The 20225-nt window shown below is 35.6% G+C and overlaps 1 protein-coding gene across 17 annotated transcripts in view; it reads left to right on the forward strand.

Annotated features, from left to right (window-relative positions):
- Positions 1–20225, forward strand: part of TBC1D19 (TBC1 domain family member 19) — a 211270-nt gene that overhangs the window by 73175 nt on the left and 117870 nt on the right. For 15 of the 17 annotated variants that reach the window (XR_008524383.2, XR_008524384.2, XR_010139637.1 and 12 more), the window contains 3 exons: positions 6459–6569; positions 13204–13276; positions 19013–19051. Coding sequence is in view for 14 of the 17 variants with exons in the window: in XM_054553803.2 (XP_054409778.2) it covers positions 6459–6569; positions 13204–13276; positions 19013–19051 (223 nt within the window). In the remaining 3 variants the exon portion in view is untranslated. The remainder of the gene's footprint in view (positions 1–6458; positions 6570–13203; positions 13277–19012; positions 19052–20225) is intronic. The other 2 variants (XM_063723347.1, XM_063723351.1) reach the window with 1 other exon arrangement.

Below are 20225 nucleotides of genomic sequence, written 5' to 3' on the forward strand. Positions count from 1 at the left end.
TTTCTCTTGTGGGCATTTAGTTCCATAAATTTCCTTCTACACACTGCTTTGAATGTGTTCCAGAGATTCTGGTATGTCGTGTCTTTTTTCTCATTGGTTTCAAAGAGCATCTTTATTTCTGCCTTCATTTCGTTATACACCCATTAGTCATTCAGGAGCAGGTTGTTCAGTTTCCATGTAGTTGTGTGGTTTTGAGTGAGTTTCTTAATCCTGAGTTCTAGTTTGATTGCACTGTGGTCTGAGAGACAGTTTGTTATAATTTCTGTTCTTTTACATTTGCTGAGGAGAGCTTTACTTCCAACTATGTGATCAATTTTGAAATAAGTGCGAGGTGGTGCTGAGAAAAATGTATATTCTGTTGATTTGGGGTGGAGAGTTCTGTAGATGTCTATTCGGTCTGCTTGGTGCAGAGCTGAGTTCAATTCCTGGATATCCTTGTTAACGTTCTGTTTTGTTGATCTGTCTAATGTTGACAGTGGGATGTTAAAGTCTCCCATTATTATTGTGTGGGAGTCTAAGTCTCTTTGTAGCTCTCTAAGGACTTGCTTTATGAATCTGGTTGCTCCTGTATTGGGTGCATATGTATTTAGGATAGTTAGCTCTTCTTGTTGAATTGATCCCTTTACCATTATGTAATGGCCTTCTTTGTCTCTTTTGATCTTTGTTGGTTTAAAGTCTGTTTTATCAGAGACTAGGATTGCAACCCCTGCCTTTTTTTGCTCTCCATTTGCTTGGTAGATCTTCCTCCATCCGTTTATTTTGAGCCTATGTGTGTCTCTGCACGTGAGACGAGTCTCCTGAATACAGCACACTGATGGGTCTTGACTCTTCATCCAATGTGCCAGTCTGTGTCCTTTAATTGGAGCATTTAGCCCATTGACATTTAAGGTTAATATTGTTATGTGTGAATTTGATCCTGTCATTATGACGTTAGCTGGTTATTTTGCTCGTTAGTTGATGCAGTTTCTTCCTAGCCTCGATGGTCTTTACAATTTGCCATGTTTTTGCAGTGGCTGGTACCGGTTATTCCTTTCCATGTTTAGTGCTTCCTTCAGGAGCTCTTTTAGGGCAGGCCTGGTGGTGACAAAATCTCTCAGCATTTGCTTGTCTGTAAAGGATTTTATTTCTCCTCCACTTATGAAGCTTAGTTTGTCTGGATATGAAATTCTGGGTTGAAAATTCTTTTCTTTAAGAATGTTGAATATTGGCCCTCAGTCTCTTCTGGCTTGTAGAGTTGCTGCCGAGAGATCTGCTGTTAGTCTGATGGGCTTCACTTTGTGGGTAACCCGACCTTTCTCTCTGGCTGCCCTTAACATTTTTTCCTTCATTTCAACTTTGGTGAATCTGACAATTATGTGTCTTGGCGTTGCTCTTCTCGAGGAGTATCTTTGTGGCGTTCTCTGTATTTCCTGAATCTGGATGTTGGCCTGCCTTGCTAGGTTGGGGAAGTTCTCCTGGATAATATCCTGCAGACTGTTTTCAAACTTGGTTCCATTCTCCCCATCACTTTCAGGTACACCAATCAGACGTAGATTTGGTCTTTTCACATAGTCTCATATTTCTTGGAGGCTTTGTTGACGTTTCTTTTTATTCTTTTTTGTCTAAATTTCTCTTCTCACTTAATTTCATTCATTTGATCTTCCATTGCTGATACCCTTTCTTCCAGTTGATTGAATCGGCTACTGAGGCTTGTGCATTCGTCATGTAGTTCTCATGCCTTGGTTTTCAGCTCCATCAGGTCCTTTAAGGACTTCTCTGCATTGGTTATTCTAGTTAGCCATTTGCCTAATGTTTTTTCAAGGTTTTTAACTTATTTGCCATGGGTTCAAACTTCCTCCTTTAGCTCGGAGTAGTTTGATTGTCCGAAGCCTTCTTCTCTCAACTCGTCAAATTCATTCTCCATCCAGCTTTGTTCCGTTGCTGGTGAGGAGCTGCATTCCTTTGGAGGGGGAAAGGCGCTCGATTTTTAGAATTTTCAGTTTTTCTGCTCTGTTTTTTCCCCATCTTTGTGGCTTTATCTGCCTTTGGTCTTTGATGATGGTGACATACAGATGGGGTTTTGGTGTGGTTGTCCTTTTTGTTTGTTAGTTTTCCTTCTAACATCAGGACCCTTAGCTGCAGGTCTGTTGGAGTTTGCTGGAGGTCCACTCCAGACCTGTTTGCCTGGGTATCAGCAGCGGCAGCTGCAGAACAGTGGATATTGGTGAACAGCAGATGTTGCTGCCTGATCGTTCCTCTGGAAGTTTTGTCTCAGAGGAGTACCTGGCCGTGTGAGGTGTCAGTCTGCCCCTACTGGGGCGTGCCTCCCAATTAAGCTACTCGGGGGTCACGGACCCACTTGAGGAGGCAGTCTGTTCTTTCTCAGATCTCAAGCTGCGTGCTGGGAGAACCACTACTCTCTTCAAAGCTGTCAGAAAGTCTGCAGAGGTTTCTGCTGCCTTTTGTTTGGCGATGCCCTGCCCCCAGAGCTGAGGTGGGCTCCACCCAGTTGGAGCTTCTTGGCTGCTTTTTTTTTACCTAGTCAAGCCTCGGCAATGGCACGCGCCCCTCCCCCAGCCTGGCTGCCACCTTGCAGTTTGATCTCAGACTGCTGTGCTAGCAATGAGTGAGGCTCTGTGGGCGTAGGACCCTCCGAGCCAGGCACGGGATACAATCTCCTGGTGTGCCGTTTGCTAAGACTATTGGAAAAGTGCAGTATAAGGGTGGGAGTGACCCGATTTTCCTGGTTCCATCTGTCACCCTTTTCCTTGGCTAGGAAAGGGAATTCCCTGACCCCTCGCACTTCCTGGGTGAGGCAATGCCTCTCCCTGCTTCGGCTCATGCTCAGTGCGCTGCACCCACTGTCCTACACCCACTTTCCGACAATCCCCAGTGAGATGAACCTGGTACCTCAGTTGGAAATGCAGAAATCATTCGTCTTCTGCGTCGCTCATGCTGGGAGCTGTAGACTGGAGCTGTTCCTATTTAGCCATCTTGGCTCCACCCCCTCCACTAGATTCCTAATAGTTTTTTTCTCTTGAGAGTTTTACTTAAAAATATTTTAAAAAATTATTAGTATTCTTTCTTGAAAAATGCATGTTATTAGAAAAATAAGAAAGCATATGTAAGAATAAAATTTGAAATAACGCACAATGTTATTGTACAGCAATAACTACTCTTTTATTCTTACTATATGTGAGAATAAAATTTGAAATAAAATAACACAGAATGTTATTGCACAGCAATAACTACTATACTTTTAAAATAATAATATATTATGAACATTTTTCATGTCATTACCCATATTAATTGAGGCATATTATACTGTATTTTATTATATGAATTAACCATACTTTATTTAAATAATTCCTTCTAATGGGTTATTTAAGTTGTTTCATATGTTTCCAATGTAAGCTGTACTTCACTAACATTATTTCTTTATGATCCTAGCAAACATATTTATTTTCCTTAGAATCATATTCTATATTTATACTTACAGAAGTAGGATTCCTACATTAAATGCTATGTCAGTATCTAAGTCGGCTTTTATCTGCTTTTTTTTTTTTGAGATGGAGTGTTGCTCTGCCATCCAGGCTGGAGTGCAGTGGCACGATCTTGGCTCACTGCAAACTCCCCCTCCCGGGTTAAAGCAATTCTCCTGCCTCAGCCTCTCGAGTAGCTGGGACTACAGGAGCACACCACCACACCCAGCTAATTTTTTGTATTTTAGTAGCGATGGGGTCTCACCATGTTGCCCAGGCTGGTTGTGAACTCATGAGCTCAGGCAGTCTGCCTACCTTGGCCTCCCAAAGTGCTGGGATTACAGGCATGAGCCGCTGTGCCCAGACACTTATTTTTGAAAATTATATAAATGACCTTTTTTAAGCTCTGTTTTTCAAATTTTTTTTCCTTGTGAGTTTGGTTTAGAGGAGATGCCCTGCAATCTTTCTTCTTCTTCTTCTTATTTATTTATTTATTTTTATTTTACTTAAGTTCTGGGGTACACGTGCAGAATGTGCAGTTTTGTTACATAGGTATACACGTGCCATGGTGGTTTGCTGCACCCATCAACCTATCACCTGCATTAGGTATTTCTCCTAATGCTGTCCCTCCCCTTGCCTCTGACCCCCTGACAGGCCCCAGTGTGTGATGTTTTCCTCCCTGTGTCCATGTGTTCTCATTGTTCAACTCTCACTTATGAGTGAGAACATGCGGTGTTTGGTTTTCTGTTCTTGTGATAGTTTGCTGAGAGTGATGGTTTCCAGCTTCATCCATGAACCTGCAAAGGACATGAACTCTTCCTTTTTTATGGCTGTGTAGTATTCCATGGTGTATATGTGCCACATTTTCTTTATCCAGTCTATGATTTATGGGCATTTGGGTTGGTTCCAAGTCTTTGCTATTGTGAATGTTGCCTCAATAAACATACATGTGCATGTGTCTTTATAGTAGAATGATTTATAATCCTTTGGGTATATACCCAGTAATGGGATGGCTGGGTCAAATGGTATTTCCAGTTCTAGATCCTTGAGGAATCGCCACACTGTCTTCCACAATGGTTGAACTAGTTTACAGTCCCACCAACAGTGTAAAAGTGTTCCTGTTTCTCCACATCCTCTCCAGCATCTGTTGTTTCCTGACTTTTTAATGATCACCATTCTAACTGGTGTGAAATGGTATCTCGTTGTGGTTTTCATTTGCATTTCTCTAATTACCAGTAATGATGAGCATTTTTTTATATGTTTCTTGGCTGCATAAATGTCTTCTTTTGAGAAGTGTCTGTTCATATCCTTTGGCTACTTTTTGATGGGGTTATTTGTATTTTTCTTGTAAATGTGTTTAAGTTCTTTGTAGGTTCTGGATATTAGCCCTTTGTCAGATGGATAGATTGCAAAATTTTTCTCCCATTCTGTAGGTTGCCTGTTCATTCTGGTGATAGTTTCTTTTGCTGTGCAGAAGCTGTTTAGTTTAATTAGATCCCATTTGTCAATTTTGGCTTTTGTTGCCATTGCTCTTGGTGTTTTAAGACATGACGTCTTTGCCCATGCCTGTGTCCTGAATGGTATTGCTTACATTTTCTTCTAGGATTCCTATAGTTTTAGGTCTTATGTTTAAGTCTTTAATGCATATTGAGTTTATTTTTGTATAAGGTATAAGGAAGGCGTCCAGTTTAAGTTTTCTGCATATGGCTAGCCAGTTTTCCGAGCATCATTTATTAAATAGGGAATCTTTTCCCCATTGCTTGTTTGTATCAGGTTTGTCAAAATCAGATGGTCGTAGATGTGTGGTGTTGTTTCTGTGGCCTCTGTTCTGTTCCATTGGTCTATATCTCTGTTTTGGTACCAGTACCATGCTGTTTTGGTTACTGTAGCCTTGTAGTACAGTTTGAAGTCAGGTAGTGTGATGCCTCCAGCTTTGTTCTTTTTGCTTAGGATTGTCTTGACTATGCGGGCTCTTTTTTGGTTCCATATGAAGTTTAAAGTAGTTTTTTCCGATTCTGTGAAGAAAGTCAGTGGTAGCTTTGGGGATAGCATTGAATCTATAAATTACTTTGGGCAGTATGGCCATTTTCACGATATTGATTTTTCCCATCCATGAGCATGGAATGTTTTTCCATTTGTTTGTGTCCTCTCTTATTTCCTTGAGCAGTGGTTTGTAGTTCTCCTTGAAGAGGTTCTTCACATCCCTTGTAAGTTGTATTGCTAGGTATTCTATTCCTTAGTAGCAATTGTTAATGGGAGTTCATTTATGATTCGGCTCTCTGTTTGTCTGTTATTGGTGTATAGGAATGCTTGTGACTTTTGAACATTAATTTTGTATCCTGAGACTTTGCTGTAGTTGCTTATCAGCCTAAGGAGATTTTGGGCTGAGACGATGGGGTTTTTTAAATATACAATCATGTCATCTGCAAACAGACAATTTGACTTCCACTCTTCCTATTTGAAAACCTTTATTTCTTTCTCTTGCCTGATTGCCCTGGCCAGAACTTCCAATATTATGTTGAATAGGAGTGGTGAGAGAGATGCCTTGCAATCTTACTTCCTCATCTTTCTACAAATATTGTCAATTTCTGTTTTTAAATGTGTTAGAATTGATTCTAAAATTTTTCCTGATAAATATTACAATCAAGCAAGATTTTTTTCTTATTATCTTCTCTGGTAAAGTGTTATAATCAAGCAATTTTTAGTTTTTGTAACCACCAAAAGGTTTTTATTTTTAAGTAAATTCTTAACTTGGTAGAGTTTTGTATTGTAGATCATTCATTGGAATATAAAACCATCCTAATTAAAGTATATTTATCACATTATATTTTAACATTTCAATATACTTTTATACTATTTTAGAATGTAATTGAAGTATGTGCATCACCCAAATAGTAATTAATTTTGTGGTGATACACTAAGAATATCCCTGCTAATTTTATAAGTGTAAACATCCTATAAAGAAACTAACCAATTTTGTTGGATTTGTTTTTAAAGGTATTAATTAATCTTCGCAACCCAAATTATGAAAACGGTGATTCTCTTAGTTTCAGGACTCATTTGGGTTTAATTCAAGTTCCACTGAAAGTAAAAGACATCCCTGAATTGGTAAGTATAGAAACTTAAAAATAAACATCATTTAGAAGATAACCATTAGAAAAACGTTTTAATACAGCAAGTATGTAAAGCAATAGGGTAATCTACTCATTAAACAAATTAATAAAGTGACGTTGATTCTTTTATTGCAAATATGTATATAGAGAAAGCAAGTTGTTTTGCTAATAGGACTAAAAATGAGTTCGCATTGGCATATAAATGCTTTTGCTTATTTTGTATTTTAATAAGCAGCATAGATTTATGAGACAGCTTGTTGGGATTCAGTTGCCTGGTGGATGGTTATAAAACTGGGACAAATTGTGAGTTTTATAAAATTATTTTTAAAAAAGTACATTTTATTTAATTTCACAAACTTTTATGGAGCTTGTAACAAGATGAGGCACTTAGGGAGATGGAGAACATAAGAATTAATTAGAGACTGGCTTTGCTCTGGAGACCATAATATTTTTGTGAGGAAGCTCATTTTAAAATGAAAGGTAGGGAGATTTCCTATGGTGGAATTAAGAAATTATCACTCCTTCTTTCAAAGTCACCCTAAAACAATAAGGAGCATAGAACTATAAATACTGTCTTTGGTGAAACTAGGAAGCCACTTATAACTCTGGGCATTAATGTATTAAGATAGAGCACTGATGATAAATGACTTAAACAGGGGAGAAGGTCAAACCTAAATGTCTCTAGAAGATAGAAAGTGTGAATGAGATTAAAGTATATTTATGGCATTATATTTTTTGCCAGTCATCAGTTTATTATTTTTCAGCTCCAAATTCTCTTTTCTGCTCTGCTTTATCATGCTGGAGCTGGACCCTATAAACATTTCCCCTTTGCCAGCAGGCCTGATGTTAGGGTTTGTCAATAGAAGGTTCTAGAGGGACACTGCAAGGCCATAGCAGAAGGAAGGGGCTTCCATTTCTAGTTCCCGTATGTAGGAGTCAGCAGATTGGGATGCAGGAGGCTCAATAACACTCACCTCAGTAGTCCTCAATAGTCCAGCTCTAATCTGCCCCTTGACAAGTTTTTCCACTACCCCTGGTCTGCCTTTGTGTGGCAGCTACACTGCCCCTCTACAGAGGTATGAATCTCAGCATTCAGGGCCAGGGGACCCTTTTCTAAGTTCTTAGTTTCTTCTTTGTTTACTTTCCTTTAGCCTACAAGTCATAGTTGCTTTCTGCATTTGCTTCTTCTGTTTTTCCCTGTTCACATTTCTGGTATGACCTATTTCCTGACTAGACACTGACTGATGCAAGAAGCAATATGATTTTCTCCATAGAGCCTTAGAAATGTTCAAGAATTGGAGGTACCACATGTCAGAGGAAACCATAGTGAGCCATAGGGCTGAAAATGGAGATTGTGTGAAAGTCTGGATCAGGAGAAGTTAGTCCCCCAGATTCCCATCACCGTGCATACTCAGATGACTCCTCCTCCCCCACAGAAGACCAGAGGTGTATTCACTAGAGATCCAGATGCAGAAAGACTGTGCACTTGGAGGCCTCAGACATAGAGCAGGACAGGAATGAGGTATTGAAAACAGCGATTAAGTGAAAGTCTGCTGAATGGTGAGACTAATACTCTCATTCTTAACACCACTACCCTACTTTCCCCACCCTCCACCTTCTTCTTCCTTACCCTCAACCAACTCTAGAATGCCAGAGAAAAGACTAACAGGGATTCAGAGAACCCTTACAAAAAAGAGGTTGGCTGGCTATAAAATTGCCTCACAGTGAAGCCTACTGCATTCTATGCCTGACCCTTGCCGACAGAGCTTCCAGTCAGTTTTTTATTACCTCATTTCTAAATCAGAATGACCAACCTAGAAACCCCAGACTTTTGAATTCTTCCGGTATGAGAGGCAGAGACCAAACTAAAGCAAAACCAAACAACAACAACAATAACAAAACCCAAATAGCCAAATTAGGGAATGACCACTAATAGGCATTTCAGGTTCTGATTTACATTCACACTCACAGGATGCAATAGACGATAACCTGGCCCCAGATTCACTTAAATTTGTGAATGAAACAGAATGGAAAACAGCATGACAGTATACTAGCATGCCATTAGCAGGTACATCATCACAGAGAGTCCTTACAGCCATCCAAATGCTACTTCCCAACCCTCACAAGGAATACTGAAAATGACAAGTCACATAGGCACAACATAGGGAAGTCTCACACAATAGGAATCATTTCTTGTAATGCACATAAGCATAGCTTCTAAGTCCTCTCAAGAGATACCACACAGGTGGCTAAGGCCTGTGTTTTCCGGTCAGTTTTTATACTCTACTCACAGTTTTCCATTTCAGATGTCATTTACCAGTCAAGGATGGTATGTTTTCAGTAAATAACATTACTTAGCAATATAGTGGGAACATTTCTCTTCGAATTTTTTTTTGTGATTCAGTACATTTTTAGGGCAACAGTGATGGGAGAAGGTAAACCCAATGTCATCTTCAAATGGACATGTTAACCATTTATTCCCAGAAAGAGACTTTAATGAAACCATTAATATTCTCAGAAAGATAAGATATTACTCAAAACAAGAACAGAATTTCATTAATGCAAGAAAACACTTGAGAATGAAAAGGAGGTTTTGGGATTAAGAATATAGTATGCCAAAAAATACATATCAATAGATGAGTTGAAAACAAAGCTGAGGAAATCTTTATCAGAAGATGAAGCAAAAAGCCAAAGAAATGAAAAATAGGAGGGAAAAGATTTCTTAAATTACAAGATCAATCTACAGAGATTAACATCTGACCAAAAGGAGTTCCAGAAAAGGGAAACAGAGGGAATATAATTAAGTTTATAAGAATTTAAGCAAGATGTGGCTCTCCAGTGAAAAGGCTTACCAAGTACCCAGTGCCGTGAATGAAAGAAGATCCCCACCAAGGCACTTGAAAACGAGAAAACTGAAATTTTTTTATAAAAGAAAAGCAGATTATATACAGTGTCAGGAATCAGAGTGACATCTTACTCTCAGCAGCAACACTGGAAGCCAGAAGATTTTGAAGTAATGTCTTTAAAAACCTGAGTGATTTCAAGCCTGGAATTCTATATGTAACCAACAATCAATCAAATGTTAAGGAGGAGTAAACATTTTCTGATGTACTGATCTAAAATATTTACTCTTATTTAGGGAGCTCTTGGTAGAAGTGCTTCAAACAAGGTCATAAACAAGAAGCAAAACATGAGACCCAGAAAACAGGATCCCAACCAAAGAGAAAGAGAATTTCCACAAATGATAGTGAAGAGAAGTTCCAGGACAAAGGCTGTACAACTGGACTGAAACACAACAACCCTAGATTGGAGCAGGAGGTTGGAAGGTTCCAGGATGGATGCCTGCAAGAAAAACACCCAAAGTACAGATGATCTCACAGGCTTGACCACATGCGAAATTATATTAAGGAGGGTCTTTTCAGAGTTGTTATGGGTTTAAGAAAAAGACGTAAATGATTAGAGAAAATTGTATAAGTGAAAAATCAGTTTAATTATAAACAGTGTGGAAAAAAGTATAAGAATGAAAACATTGATAAGTACCACATGCCTCACCAGGGAAACATTTACATAGTCACAATAATGCAAACTCTTAATATGGATTTAATTAAGAATTAATGATGACTGAAGGACGGAAAGAGAATGTGCATGAGCTAAAATCCTCATTTTCCATATAAAATCAATAGATGATATCTGAAACTGCCGCATGTAGAGGCAATTTCATATGAATATTAGGTGATGACACTCTGAAACCAGCCAACTTGAAGGAGTTTGCTAGGTAAAAAAGCAGGGAAAGGATAATTTAGACAAAGTTTCAGCTTATGTGTGAATGAGACTACTGTGTATTCTGTCCGTCTGAAGAGATCCTAAACTGATGCGAATGCATTCTTAGCTATTGGAGAACCAAAAGCTTGTAGCTAATTTTCAAGAAATTGTAGCTATATGATTAAGAGTATAGTTAGTCCTTTTATTCCTCAGTCATTATGGGTAGTTGTCCCTGCCTTGCCTGTATCATGCAGCCTGGCAATATAATGAGTCTGACTCCAGGATGCATGGTTTATCTGTGACTCTGGTCTGCCTGTACGAGTATTGAACTTGGTGAGGCTCAGTGAGTCCTGTGATCCTGTAATGGATAGCCCTTAAACCTAATTACAAGGTTAAGTAGACTCATACATATTAAACAGAAATTCCTTATAACTGAGATGTATTAACTCTAAAGTGTAGTTGTGATAAATTCCTATTTACTAATTTGGTTATGTGGAGGCAGCTAGTTAGGACTACAGCTAAGTAGTGTGGTTCAATATTTATTGAACTGTTTTGTTACGTCAGGCCCTGTGCCAAGTAGTAAAGCAGAGTGCAAATGTGTGTAAGAGACAGTGCTTGTCTTCCAAGAGCTGCAGGCTAGTGGAGAGGTGTGCAGTAAAAATATAGTTTCAACATGATGTGATTGTGTGCTTGGATAGAGGTTGATAAAGGATAATATATGTGCATAAAAAGTTGCTTATATCAGCCTGGAATGTCAAGGGAGGCTTCTCTGAAGATGTGATACCTGAGGTGAGTTTTGAAGGAAATCTGAGATTAGGGTCCATGTCTGTTGACATTGAGTTAAAAATAGTCCAGAGCAATGAAGTAGGAAATGGATGTCCAGAGTTCTGTTTATGCTTTTTAACATGTCCTAGCCTAAGTAAAACTCTCCATTTTAATTATAGAACCTAATATTAAAGCATTTGTTGGGTATAAGTCCCTTTTGTAGTATGAAGATTAAGGTTATTTTTAAAAAGAAAAATACAAATGATTTCAATTACAGAAGAGTGCCTTAAAATACATGGCAGTCTTAAAAACCATTGTTTAATGGTTGAAAATGGAAGAATAACACATTTTTATCTCTTCAGTCATTAGAAATTGGTAACATAAGATGCAGTACTTTTTTTTTTTTTTTTTTTGCAGTTGCAAGATTTAATAGAGTGAAAACAGAGCTCCTACACAATGGGAGGGGACCCAAAGGGGGTTACCCACTCCCAGCTCGAATGCCTGGGTTTATATCCCGATCATTGTCCCTCCCACTGTGCTCTCAGGTGATACATGATTTGACTATTTCTTTACCTCCTGCTTTTAGCCTAAGTTGTATTTTAGTGAGCCCTCTTTACTACCTGATTGGTCGAGTGTGAGCTGAGTTACAAGCCCCGTGTTTAAAGGTGGGTGCATTCACCTTCCCAGCTAGGCTTAGGAATTCTTGGTTGGCCTAGGAAATCCAGCTAGTCCTGGCTCTCAGTCCCCACTCTCAACAGGAAAACCCGAGTGCTGTTGGGAAGGTTGGCCAACGATGGCTCTAACTGCTTCCTGCTTAACTGGGGCATAGTAGGGGTCGTGCAGTTGAGATTTCCTCGGGAGGGGTGCCTTCGATGTCATTAACATCAGAACATGGGCTAGCAGGCCAGTCCAGGGGTCTGCGGTAGATCTTAGTCATGGACAAGATGCAGTACTTTTTAAAGGGTAGATAAAGATTAAAAATTGAAATATAGTAGTAGTTATTTAAAATCTATACAAAATGAAATGTGTATATGTGTATGTTAGGCTGAATAACTGTCTTGTAAAGGACATTAATAAATCACTAACTTAAGTAATAATAGATAATTAGTAAGGATTAAAACTAATTCCATCTTTTAAAGGACAAGGAAGTATGGGTTTAGCAATTAGAATAGTTAACAAAATGCTGAGGAAAATATTAATAGAAATATTTAATTACTTAGGGCATAAAAATGTGAATAATGTGAGGTTTTTATATATTTAAAAAATACCAGACAAACATTATTATTTTTCCTAGACATTACTAGATAAGTAGAGGAAGTCTGGAGAATAAATCTGATTTATCCTTATTTTAGCAGAGCACTTAATGGTCCAATTGTACTTAAAAATTAATTTAAGTTGTTTTGGATATTTGCGGTGTTTAGTTGATTAAGATCTCAGTGAAGTACAGTACCACAGAAAGCACAAATACAGGATCATAATGGTAATTTTAGACAATGATTTTAGAAGATAAAATTGGTAAGTCATACGCATACTGAGTGTTTGTATGTGTGTGTGTATGTTTCAGGAAAGGTTTAAAGTTAGTTTTTTGCTGAAAGGATAATTATAATTCCTTATGTATGTTTCAGGAAAGGTTTAAAGTTAGTTTTTTACTGAAAGGATAATTATCATTCCTTACCTTACTGAGTAGTCTGTTACCTAAAAAGGCAAAATCAAGAACTGTTTTTGGAAAACAGTTCTTTTAAACAATGGCAGCACTCATTGGTCAAAAGGCAAGAAGTAAAACTTTTATTAGGTAGGAAAAATTAGGAGAAAGAAAAATATTGCTAATGGCTCTCCATTTGGGTAAATATTATATGTTTGTGTCTTTCCCAAATAATAAATATTATATAGTAATCACTGGTTATTCTGTTCCTTAATTTTGGACTAATGCCTTATTATTTAGATGTTTAATATGTCCTTTTCTTTTTTAGGTATTTGAATAAAGCAAAGCCTCATTTCACACTGTGATTTTTATTCAAGCTAATGTTAAGGCAAAGGTGATCTTTTAACAATGTGCAGCAAAGTCTGAGGTCTATGTTAATTCTACATATGTTATTTTTCAGAAAGAATGCTTCGTGGAACTTGGCTTAAATATAGGACAACTGGGTATTGATGATTCTACACAAGTGCCTCCTGGTTCGTATTTTTCCAATGGCATATAATTAATGATAAATGAGAGTGAGCCTAAGGTTTATATTGCTATTTCCAAGTTAATCTAGCAATTTTTTTATATCTGAAAACTAAGCATGCTTTTGCCTCTCCTTGGTTACTGTTATTTATTGAATAGAATCCTGTATGTTGTAATTATTAGAGTTCAACTAAATTTTGTCTTTTTATTTGAAAGTCTTTAAAATGATTTTGAAAAGTCATTAGACATATATAAGTCATTTTTGTTGTCAGAATCTTTACTGGCAACATCCTTTCCTGGCCATCAGCATCTGTTTTTACTTTTGTATCACCAAGTTAAGTGAACACTGACGTCTACCTTGAGTCAACTTAGGCTTTAAAAATAGTGTGTTTTAAACCTTAATAGTCCAAGCAGTTTTCCTAACTTTTCCCTTTTTGTGCATAAATTCAATGTACTTTTTATTAAATACTACACTGGTATTTAGCTATAATAAAAACGAAGTACAAATTTACTTAAAGTATAGGAGCCCCGTATTGTAGTGGAAATAATACTAGATAGGGGTTAGGAGACTATTCTAGTCTTTCCTCTGCCACTGGCTAACTGTGTAACTTGCACAAGTCACTATACATCTTTGGACTTGTTTCTTCCTCTATAAAATAAATAAGTTGGCTCTTACCACTATTATAATAGCAATATTACATAATTATTACTATTATTACTACTATGTAATCAGAAATAATCATTGAGCACGTACTATATGTTGCATCTATATTGTCTCATTTTAACCTCTCAGCAACTTTATATGGTATCAATTTTCATTTTTAAATACTTTATTAATGTATAATGCATATAAAAGAATACATCTATAATAAGAGGACAGCTTAATGAATTTTTACAAATTGAATACACCTATTAAAATACCCAGAACACTAAACAGAAGCCCTCCTCCTACCCTCTTTCAATCTTTAATCCCCATTACAAAGATTACTATTCTGATTTCTGGCAGCACAGATTAGTTTTTCAAATTCTTGAACTTCATATGAATAGAAGCATACAGTGTGTCTCTGTGATGTTTGACTTCTTTTGTTCAAATTATATTTGTGACATTTGGCCATATTGTTATATGTGTTTATAGATCATTTGCTTTCCGGTGTTCCACTGGATGCATATACCACACATTTATCTATTCTACGGCTGATAAATATTTGGGAAGTTTCAAGTTTGAGGATAGTACAGATAAGGCTACTATGATCATTCTAGTATGTGTTTTTTGGTGAACGTATCTATATTCTGCTGTGGAGTATATACCTGGGAGTGCATTTTCTAGGTCCTAGAAACATTCATTCATTCTTTCATTCATGTTCATATTTGTATATGTTCATTTTTAGTAAATAACTGCCGGTGAGTTTTCAAAAGTGTTAGTACCAGTTTATACTTCCACCAACAAGGTATGAGAGTCGTAGTTTTGCTGTATGGCCTCACTAATGCTTGGTGTGTTTCATCTTTGTCTTAGTCAGTCTGGCAGTGTATAGTGGTATTGCAATATGGTTTTAATTTTATTCTATAATGTGATGTAGGATTATTATTTCCATATTAGAGTTGAAGATGTGGAGATGTTAAGTAACTTGCTCCAGGTCACAAAACTAGTAAGTGGTAGAGCCAGGATTCAAAACTAAGCAATCTGTCTCCAAAGTCTGCTACCCTGTGCTGCCTCCCTCCTGCCACCTTTGACAGCTTTTTCTTATTTTATAAGAAGATGTAAAACATCTTATAAAATAAAATATACTTTTATTAATGGCAAATGATAGTCATATAAGAAAAGGAAAGGAAGTAGTAACACAGCCTTGAATTATATTTTTATTTTTTACTTTTGAAATAATCTTTGAGTTATTTAAACTTATTCTAAATCTCATAGTATCTATGCTTTAGAAGACTTAATATACTGTATTTTTAAACTTACAGTGCAGATTTTCCTTCTTTGATTCATTCATAATATAACAAATGTGTTTTGAGACCCTGCTGAGGGCCAGGGACTGGTGAATACAGAGATATACATAGAATACATAGACATAAGACATAATCTCTGCTTTTAGGGGAAAAAATAGTGGTAAGTGACAGATAAGATACAATGTGGTATTTGCTATTATTACATTTAAAGGGCAGTTGGAGCATAGAACACTAAGCCTGCTTGGAGGCCGACGACCTCTTATTTTATATTTTAGTCTGTGTCTTTCACTTTGATTAAGTTGGAAATGTAATGCTAATGTTTGAAAATGTTGCTAATACTTGTGTTTGGCTAGAGGCAAGTTTTTTATATTCAGAATTAAGTTTAAGCATGGCTTAAGGGAATTGTGTTCTTACGCATCTTTAAAACCACTGTTACCTATGTTTTATCATTACTGCTATTCAATTATTATATTTGAAATGCACTTCTTACTTATGAGCTTTTATATAAAAGTCAGGAGAAAAAGTCCTTACAATTATACTATAGAATCCTTATTTAACAATAATAAAAAAAGTCGTAGCCATTATTTCTACAAACTCTCATGAACATGCATTGCATTTATTTTAAATACACACACACACACAGACACAGACATTTACTATGGAAAACATTTATAAGACTGATGTTAACAGAGTGAGCAAGCTCAGCATTCTTTCATAAGCCTTCATGATAAAGGAGGTCATATGTCTGATATTATTGTCTGAGTGTACGTAATAATGAATCTTATTAGATGAGGGTTCTACTAAATAGACATTTTCTTTCTAAAAGAAAAATTCATACTCAGTGCAGTATTTCCTGAAGTGTTATACTCAGGAGCACTCATAAGATGCCCTGTGAAAAAGAGAATCTTGTTGTCAAATAGGGTTGGAGAAGGGCTGTATTGTATACCTTCTTAAGATACACAGTGTATGTTACTATCTTATAAAGACTATGAGAAGTCTTAACTAAATTATTTTAGCTTTGCATCTTCCAAGATCATTTTAACAGAAGTTGTTTTCCTGAGCAAGATCTATTAATATAGATGCATCTGTTAACATAATGGTCCTCAGGGCACTCTGAAAAACACAGAATTCGAGTATAAGTTGGAGATTTTGGTTCTGACTTTTTAGGCTTCTTATTCTTAGTACAGAAAATAGCATTTAAAAAGCAAAATTATTGTATTTCACATAATTGAATAGTTAAATTTTTTAAAGAAGTCTGTTTGATTATTGTTATTTCATACTACTTTGGGTAATAAAGCACTGTTATCATATAGTAATATCCTCTGCTTTTATTAGAAAATGAGAATTGGCTGGCAACTAATTTTTACTTGATTATTCAACTGTTCTTTATTCATTCAGTGAAAATTATGAATATAAAACATTTCTTGGCATATTATGAGAAGAAAATCTTGAACTGTATAAACTACATTGATTGAAATGAACATAAAGGATTATAATTTGAATCTTAAGAGAAATTTTAACTTAATCCTTAGTCAAGGAGGATGAAAAAAATTGAGTTGTTATGGGCAGTTTTGTGATGTGCTTATCAAGATAACTGAGAAGAACCAGTTATGGGGTTCTATGTGAAAACTATCTCCAGTGCCTGTAATATACTGTTTGTTATTTTCTGAAAGTTTACTGAACTTTGCCCCACTATAGTATGCTGCAGTATTACATCTGCTGTTTCATGCTATTATAGTGTTCACTGAAGCATTGTCTTCTTTAGTCACTAAGTCTCAGAAATCATAGCTGATTAAAATGAAACTGTATTGTTACTATATACATATATATGTAGACTATATTATTTATATATATAATCATTTTATATATATAAATGATTTATGTTATGGATCCCAGACACTTTCCTTAGTCATCGTATAATCTGTTCAACTAATTACTTCAGAAATATTAGGACTACAATAAACTAAAAGAATAAGGCATTCTGGCTGAAATACTGTAGTGAAAAAACAGCTTTATGGATTATTTTTTAAAACTAAAAAATTATCTAATACTGAAAATGTACCACACATACATTAATCTTTCTTTGATTAAGAGAATTCTTCTGATTTTTCCTTAGTGTTGCAATTTTATATTTCAAAACTAGAGTTTTCAAGTACTGCAGGTAATAGAAAAATGACTGCTAATGTTTAAATAACTTTTATAGAAGTACAACATACATACTGGATAGTATACAAATCACGTATATACAGATCAGTGAATTTTTACAAGGTGAACGCACTTGCTTAACCTCCAGCTAGACCAAGAAACAGAATATTACCAGCATCTCAGAAGCCCCCTTAGGCACACATTCAGATTCTGTCACTCTCATGGGTAAAAACTATTCTGCCTTCTGACATCATAGATTAGTTTTGCTTATTTTTATACTTTATAGAAATGAAATCATATAGTATATACTCTTTTGTGTTTGGCTTCTTTTGCTTTTCTTTATAATATTCAAGGTGTTGTAGAGAATTATAAATCATTCATTCTCATTGCTGTATTGTAATCTATTGTATGAATATGCCACTATCTAGTATCCTGCTGATGGTATTGTTTACATTTTCAGTTATTATCAATGGTGGTGCTGTGAATATTCTTGTACACGTCTCTTGGTGCACATATGTATGCATTAGGGTTTATAACTGAGAGTGGATTGCTAATTATCATAGGATATGCACATATGTTCAGTGTTAGTAGGTATTGCTGGACACTTTTCCACAGTGTTTGTACCAAGTTCTACTCCCACTAGCTTTGTATGAGAAATTCATTTGCTCCACATCTTTTACACTTAGAATTGTCAGTCTTTTCATTTTAGCTATTGTGGTGGTTGTGTATTTCATAGTGGTTTTAATTGCATTTCCCTGAAGACCAATGTGGTTGAGCAACTTTTCATATGTGTATTGGTCCTTCAGGTCACTTCTTTTGTGAAGAGCCTCTATTTAAGTCTTTTGCCTGTTCGTGTCTGAGAGTCATCTGTCTTTGTCTACCGGGAGTTCTTTATATATTCTGAATAGGAGTCTTTTGCCAGATATATGTACAGCAAATATATTCTTCCATTCTGTTACTTACACTTTCGCTCTCTTAACAGTGCTTTTTGATGAACAGAAGTTTTTTTTAAAAAAATGTAATACAGTCTAGTTCATGAATCTTTTTCCATTATGATTGGTACTTTAAAAAATCTCATCATAGAATCTTTTAAAATGGCATTTGTAGAGTGAGATTTTTCCTATATAGTAGTAAGGCTTTTATCAGATATGCTTTTATTAGACAGCCAATGGTAGATTGGAGTGGAAGCAGGATTTTGTAAATGAAGCTGTCAATAAGTTTTGTTTTTCTTTAAGAAAAAAATTAAAGGTGAATGAATAGGAACATTTTTGTATTATGAGAAGATGTTTTAACAAAGGGAAAATTGATTCATAAATTTTTTGTTTGATTAAATGCTCATAACTTTTAATTTTAAACAAAAAATTGTTTAGCTTTATTATGAGATGTTTTAACAAAGGGAAAATTCATTCATCAATTTTTTTGTTTGATTAAACGCTCATAACTCTGTTTTAATTTTAAACAAAAAATTGTTTAGCTTTAAACAATTTAGAAAAAACTTTTTTACATATAAGATATTCTTGTAGTTTTCTGTAGAGCCATCTGGCTTTAAAAATCATTAAATGTGTCAATACCAGAAAAATGTATCTAATGTTGTTCTAAATGTGATTGTTCATACTCATGTCTAATAATTTTATTTTTTTTAAAATTTTTAGAACTTTTTGAAAATGAGCATGTACGTATTGGGCAAAAAGGTAAGCTTTTAATTATAAATGTTATTATTTCTGAAAAGTGAGACAGTCCCAGGTAAATGTCTGCCTCAAATAACCTCCAAGTGAAATTTAATCTCTGAAAAGTGAAAAACCTGAAGAGGGGTAATATTTAACCATGTAGATTATATAATGAGAATCTTTATAAGTAGCGAAAATGCATCATTTGGCTTTATCAATAAATGTCAGAGAAAGAAGTACACAGCTGGTTCACTAAAAAGGAAATGTAGACACATGTTCCTCAGGGATGTTAGCTTAATCCATTCGGCAGTAGAATTTCATTTTAAAATCAAAGAGGCAGGTTCTGTCTTTGATGCACCCACACACCTCTCATTAGAGTTAATGGGAATATGCTCCCGCATCAGGAGAAAATATAACTGTAATGGTTCCCAGTGATCATTCACAGTGGTGTGGCTTAATAACCAAAGTGGCTCTTAGTATTCTGGGGAATAATTTTTCCCTATCTTTTGAAGTTTCTTTTCCTTGTTTTTATAAATCCTTTTTTGTCTTTGAGATATGAAGTACAGATTGGTCTTTGTGTCAGAATGAACCTTCTATGGCAATTATATTGTCATGTACCAAATCCCTACTTCAATTTTTAAAAATTGTATTTATTTAGAATTTATTTGTATGATTTGACACTTTTATTAAGAGCAATTTCAAATTAAAGAATATGCTTCATCTCTTTTTTATTTCATGATTCCTTTGTTTCTTCTGCTCATGTCATTTTCATTTAATATAATATTATTTTTTAAGAAGAAAATATAAGAAAACAATACTGGTTAGATAAACATTAGCAGTTGTTTTGGTATGTCTTTTTTTGGTTTTGCTTCATTTTGTTTTTTTGGTCATTTATTTCCAGACTGAATAGCTGACATTTTTATTAAAGAAAATAAATATTAAAATGAAAGCAAAAGATAACATATTGATTGTGTGAACTTGGCTTTTTAAGAATAATTTGAGCCTTCTTACAAGATTATGAGATCTTTGTTTCTACGTCTTTAAAAATCCCTGTTTTCTGTTGATTTTGGCAAATAACTAAGAAGTCATTTAATAGAACAGATAGCTAACATTCTTATATATTGTAATTCTTAGCCATGAAACTTCATGTACCATACATTTCCAAATATTAGAACATTCATGATGTAGTAGAATATGC

Source organism: Pongo abelii, chromosome 3 (assembly GCF_028885655.2).
Source record: "Pongo abelii isolate AG06213 chromosome 3, NHGRI_mPonAbe1-v2.0_pri, whole genome shotgun sequence".
NCBI lineage: Eukaryota > Metazoa > Chordata > Mammalia > Primates > Hominidae > Pongo > Pongo abelii.